The sequence below is a fragment of the Acanthamoeba castellanii genome (genome assembly GCF_000313135.1).
Source record: "Acanthamoeba castellanii str. Neff unplaced genomic scaffold scf7180000084293, whole genome shotgun sequence".
Lineage (NCBI taxonomy): Eukaryota > Discosea > Longamoebia > Acanthamoebidae > Acanthamoeba > Acanthamoeba castellanii.
Genome location: NW_004457370.1, coordinates 1 through 5,307, shown reverse-complemented (window position 1 = coordinate 5,307; position 5,307 = coordinate 1). Strand labels below are relative to the sequence as shown.

Sequence of the window (5,307 nt, the reverse complement as noted above, 5' to 3'; positions counted from 1 at the left end):
CTGTGCGTGTGCGGTTGTGTGTGGTTGTGTGCGGTTGTGTGCGCGTGTTCTCAAACGATGACTGTGTGTTGTGGTTGTAGGGAGCGCTGCGAGGAGTCGCTCGACGTGTTGGTGCCGCCCGATCCCAACCACCCCTACGACATGCACGAGGTGATCGACAAGATCGTGGACGACGCCAACTTCTTCGAGATCATGCCCGACTACGCCCGCAACCTCATCGTCGGCTTCGCCAGATTCGAGGGCGTACGTCCGCCTCCGCCACCGTGCTCTCATCAGAGCCCAGAGCTGACCCTCGTGTTGTGCGTTGTGTGCGTTGCGTCTCGTGTCACGTCGTGTGTTACAGCGCACGGTCGGCGTGGTGGGTAACAACCCGGTGGAGCTGGCCGGTTGCCTGGACATCAACGCCTCGACCAAGGGCGCGCGCTTCGTGCGATTCTGCGACGCCTTCAACATCCCCATCGTCACCCTCGTCGACGTGCCCGGCTTCCTCCCCGGCACTGCCCAGGTGCGCTCCCTTTTTCTTCAATCGCACACACTCAACCCGCATATCGCACTCGCTCACCACACACACACACACACACACACACACACACGTTGCAGGAGTACGGTGGTATCATTCGCCATGGCGCGAAGCTGCTGTACGCCTACGCCGAGGCGACGGTGCCCAAGATCACGTTCATCACGCGGAAGGCCTACGGTGGCGCCTACGACGTGATGAGCAGCAAGCACCTGCGCGGCGACGCCAACTACGCGTGGCCCCGCGCGGAGATCGCCGTCATGGGCTCCAAGGGCGCAGTCGAGGTCCTGTACCGCGGCAAGGCTGGCGTCGACATGGTCAAGCTCGAGGCCGAGTACCGGGACAAGTTCGCCAACCCGCTGGCCGCCGCGTCGCGCGGGTTCATCGACGACGTGGTGTCGCCGCGCCTCACGCGCCGCATCATCTGCGAGGACCTCGAGGTGCTGCGCAACAAGCAGCTCGACAACCCCTGGAAGAAGCACGGCAACATCCCTCTCTAAATTAGCAAGAAAGAAACCAAACAAAGAACTCTTTTTTATGAACACCTGGCTAGTGGGCCATTTGGAATGGAGGTGAAGCCACACTGCTGTGTCTGCAAGCCATGCACCAGCTTCACCTCTCCCACCAGGCCACACTCAGTTTGTTCCCCTTTGGACAACTTGCGCCCCATCTCTACCTTCACATTGGGTGAAGTGCAAGACTGCCTCCATTCCCTGTGTTCAGAGAAATGGTACCCTTCCCTACTCTTGATGACACGCTGTTCTTCATCATTTCTCACACAGCACCAGGGACCTTCTTTGTTGTTGTGGGGTGGGGCTGACATGGGCGACAGACTATGCGGGCCAAGCCCAGTCTCAAATGAGCAGATGGCTGTGGTGTCATAGCTGTGGTGCGGGAGGCGAGCAGTCGTGTAAGTCAGCGGGCTCCCTGGAGCAGACTGCCATGCCGAACGACGACAGTTGGAACCCGTTTGTGCCACCGCCGAAAGGACCGGCGGGCAAACTGGCCATCTGCTCGCTCGGCGGCTGGCTGCGCGTGCCGTGGTTGTGGATGGGCGCCACAGTCATCGGGGTGAATCCATGCTCGGCGGCGCTCTCGGAGCGGGCTGAATTGGCCGCCGGGGGCGCTTGCTCCGTGAGCCTGTATGTATGCCGGGTCGAGCGGGCCGGACCACAGGGCAATCGGGTGGCGACCTTGCTCGGTCGGGGCGGAAGCCGCTGCAGCTTGGGATGCTTTGGTGGCGCGCGTTGCCGCAGCACTACACCACAAGGACCCCAACTCGCATCACCATTTGCGCCAAGGCAGCCGCCAGTAATTCGGACTGGCAAACCCAAGCAACAATGGGGTACCTGCTAACAGGCAGCGTGCTTGCTTTAACTTACTTCTTTCAGCTAAAGCAGCTTTAATGGTACCACTTAGACTGGCCGGGGCAAAGCATCAGCGGCCTGGCCCATGCTCGCGACCAAGTCAAGGCCGTGACAATGCTGCATTTGGCCAGCAAGGCGGACTCGGCGTGGCCGGTGGCGCACCCACGCCCCAATCGGCTCGCCTGTCGCGGCATCGCACCAAGCAGCGACTGAAACGATGGGCCTGGCCTGCGGGTCGGATCGAGCGGGCTGTAGGCTCATGGTCCGGCAAGCGGCACAGGCCGCCTGTGTGTCCTCGGCACGCGTGCGCTTGGCGAGGCTGATGAAGCGCGCCACGCTGTCGAGCGGCTCATTGTCGGCAAAGCACTCGGGCGCCAGCGCGCGGTCGAGCGCCGTGTCCAGGCGCTCAGTGTGGCTGATGCGCGGGCGGCACCATCCATCATCAAACTCCATGACAGCGACGCCCAAGTTGAGCGTCAATGCACGCGATACGCATGGCAGTGCCTCCGCCGGCTCGGCATCTGTCGCACCGCGGTCCGCGAGCGCAGCCACGTCGATGGGCCGTGGCACCAAGCGCGCCACGCCCGGCGGATCGCTGTGGTCCAGGCGCGCGAGCGTTGCGCCGCCCGACGGCGCAAAGTGCGTCGAGGCCAGGTCCACCTCGCGACCACAGCAGAGACGGTATGAGCGCTCGACCGCCATGGCCAGGTTTACCTCGCCAGTTGGGGAGTTGCGTCAGCGCAGGCAGGTGCCGGACAAAGCGCTGCCTCTTCTGCGTACTCTCGTTCATGGCAGGCGGGCATGCGCGATTCAGGCAGCGGCCATTGCGGCGTGTCGCCTCATCGACATCATCATCAACCCAGTTTTATTTTGCGCGATTATGTTTCAACTGTTTGTATCGGTTACGAATAACTTTACAGGGCGGAAAATGAAAGTGGCCTCAAAGCTGGAGTCAGTCTGGAGACATTAAAACAAAATACAACAGTTGGTGCTCTCCACTCTCATTTTCACCGAAACATCAAGGTAATCCCCATCTGAAATAACTTTGTCGAGAGTTGTTGTCTCTTGGACGAAGTGGCGGTTGAACTTGACCTCCCTGACCTTGAACTGGGTTGGCGACTGTTGCAGGCGGATGACCTCGTCGCCGCAGTGCTGCAAGAGCACCTCCTTCATCGTTTGCAAGCTCACGCCAAAGGGCAAGTAGACGGCGTAGGCGCTCTTCTCTCTGATCGTCTCCGCATAGGGACCTTGTGGCAGTTTGTCGCGGAAGAGGACCTGCACGCGGAACTGTGGATAGGAGATGAGCACACTCGTCATGACCTGGGCAAGGGCGCGGGGCACCTTCTCCTCTTGCGGGAGCTAAAGCGAAAGAAAGGAAAGCTCACCAGCAAATGTTGAGGACGACATTGGGGGAAGACAACTTTGGCCCGGTCAGGGATTGGGCTTTTGGGCACCACTCGAGCACATGGGCTCTGGTGGGGAGACTCGGACAGGGGTCGACCACAAAAGGTGACATTACGGACGCGGAGGGGCGTCCTCCAAGCCCTTCTCATGAACACCACGGAAATATGTCTCTGGTATACACCTTCATCGCTTTGGTGAGTTCCCGTTTGGCCTGGAGGCGCCTGTAGCGCACGGGCCCCACGGTGCGCGCGGCGTGAGCGAGCTGCCAGAGCGTACAAGGGTCCATGGCACATGGCCATGATGCAGGGCCGGCCAAGTGTGGCTTTAGAGAGTCGCGACCCGCCCGTTGGCTGCCTTAAATGATGTGTAATTTCCTTGTTTGGTGGGATTTCAGAAATCCTGGCAAACAACTACTGATCGCAGGGCTTGTCGTGGTGGCGTTTGGTGGTCGTGGTGCTGGTGGACTTGTGGCAGTTCTTCTCGTCGGGCGTGGTGGTGCGGTGCTTCCTGGTCGTCGTCGTGGACGTGGTGTGCTTGGGGCAGTCCTTGGTCGTCGTGGAGGTGGTGGAGTGCTTCTTGGTCGTTGTCGAAGAGGTGTGGTGGTGGGGCTTCTTCTTATGGCAAAGGCCAATGAGATCGAGGCGCTTTATCTTGCCACCGGCCAATCAGCTGGATGAGCTCGAGCTATAAGAGCACCAGCTTCATCACAACCAACAACTACCAATAACGCAAGCAATCAACAACAACAGCATTATGAAGCTCAACGTGATCCTCTTCGCCTTGGTCTGTCTGGGCCTGCTTGCCCTCGCTCTTGCCCACGATGGTGTGTACCCCTCCTCGGTCCTGCACCAACGCTCAATTTTGCGCTGACTTAATTTCAGCAGGGCAAGACCTGGGCGGCAAGAGGGCCGATGACAAGCAGAAGGACTGGGACTGGAACGACTGGAAGGGCGACGACAAGGATGATCACGACTGCAACGATGACGGCGATGAGAAGGAGGAAGGCAAGTGCTTCTGGAAGTGCGTCAAGGTGTGCCCTACTGTGATTCCAGTCACTGTGTAACGAGCTCCTAGGTCACCATCACTGGAAAATTCATGGTCGGCCACACCCTAGATCCTGGTCTGCGGAACATGTTGATGGCTTTCATTTAAACTCCCGGGGTCAGAGACATGTGTGATATCACAATTTTGCTTCTTCGGCTTTTACCTCTTGGATGAGGCGGCGGGACCTGAGGAGGAGAAGCAGGAGAACACGCCCCGCAGGCGCCGCCAGAACCGCCGGAAGAAAGGCACCTTGCGCCGCACCACGCGCGGCGTGGTCGGCCCGACCCCCTGCCTGGTGGTGGCTCCGCGCCGACAGGTTGCCGCGCCTGACGTCATCCATCTCGTGCATGTACCCGTCCACCTGGATTTCCACCTCCTCTTCGCTGTTGGCGTCGGCGTCGGCGTCGGCGTCGGCATCATCGGCGCCGTTGTTGGTGGGCTCCCAGTCGGGCGTCGGCTTGAGCGAGGTCGGGTTGCCGTTCTTGACCACCACGCGCCGGGCGCCGACGAAGAGGTAGTCCATGTCCACCACCCACCTGCCGCCCCGCTTGCCCGGTGGCTCGTCGGTAGCCGATGAGGCCTGGGCGCCGGCCACGGGCGCCGGCCGCGCCATGAACACCTCCGAGAGGTGTAGGCTCAGCTCGCGCAACCGCGACAGCGGAGGTCGTGAAGCGGCCGCGGCCAGCGGAGCGGAGGTGGTCGAGGTGGTGATCGTGACAGCGGCCGCGAGGGGCAGGCGCGGGGTCATGAAGGACTAGTCGCGGGGCGAGGAGAGCAGCGAGGCGTCGCTTCCGCGCGGCGACGTGGCGGACGAGTCGAGCGACCACGTCTGGTTGTCGTAGACCAGTATCTCCTGGTCCTTGTCCCCGGTCGTGTGTCCCAGTCCCGGTCGCGGGCGACTTCATCCACAACATCGCAGATGGGGTGTAGCCCAAGGATCGGCTATTTGGGTAAGGTTCACCATAATTGGCCATC

The 5,307-nt window shown here is 60.8% G+C and overlaps 5 protein-coding genes across 5 annotated transcripts in view; 2 read left to right on the top strand and 3 right to left on the bottom strand.

Annotated features, from left to right (window-relative positions):
• ACA1_022220 (AcetylCoA carboxylase, carboxyltransferase component, putative) overlaps positions 1-1,017 on the top strand; it is a gene marked incomplete at both ends in the record, with an annotated part of 2,488 nt that extends 1,471 nt beyond the window's left edge. Inside the window, 3 exons of the mRNA XM_004336659.1 lie at positions 81-243; positions 344-505; positions 601-1,017. Coding sequence (XP_004336707.1) covers positions 81-243; positions 344-505; positions 601-1,017 — 742 coding nt within the window. The remainder of the gene's footprint in view (positions 1-80; positions 244-343; positions 506-600) is intronic.
• A 915-nt stretch (positions 1,018-1,932) lies between these two features.
• On the bottom strand, positions 1,933-2,586 carry ACA1_022210 (uncharacterized protein; the record flags this gene model as incomplete). The annotated part of the gene is made up of 2 exons (XM_004336658.1): positions 1,933-2,001; positions 2,047-2,586. 2 exons carry the CDS (start codon positions 2,584-2,586, stop codon positions 1,933-1,935), a joined length of 609 nt encoding a protein of 202 aa, XP_004336706.1.
• Positions 2,587-2,769: 183 nt separating this feature from the next.
• ACA1_022200 (uncharacterized protein) lies at positions 2,770-3,201 on the bottom strand (the record flags this gene model as incomplete). The annotated part of the gene is made up of 2 exons (XM_004336657.1): positions 2,770-2,796; positions 2,929-3,201. The coding sequence occupies 2 exons, from the start codon at positions 3,199-3,201 to the stop codon at positions 2,770-2,772; spliced, it is 300 nt and encodes a 99-aa protein (XP_004336705.1).
• Positions 3,202-4,041: 840 nt separating this feature from the next.
• Positions 4,042-4,351, top strand: ACA1_022190 (uncharacterized protein; the record flags this gene model as incomplete). Its single annotated transcript, XM_004336656.1, has 2 exons — positions 4,042-4,111; positions 4,173-4,351. The coding sequence occupies 2 exons, from the start codon at positions 4,042-4,044 to the stop codon at positions 4,349-4,351; spliced, it is 249 nt and encodes an 82-aa protein (XP_004336704.1).
• A 140-nt stretch (positions 4,352-4,491) lies between these two features.
• Positions 4,492-5,080, bottom strand: ACA1_022180 (uncharacterized protein; the record flags this gene model as incomplete). Its single annotated transcript, XM_004336655.1, has 2 exons — positions 4,492-4,517; positions 4,582-5,080. 2 exons carry the CDS (start codon positions 5,078-5,080, stop codon positions 4,492-4,494), a joined length of 525 nt encoding a protein of 174 aa, XP_004336703.1.
• Between the last annotated feature and the right edge of the window lie 227 nt (positions 5,081-5,307).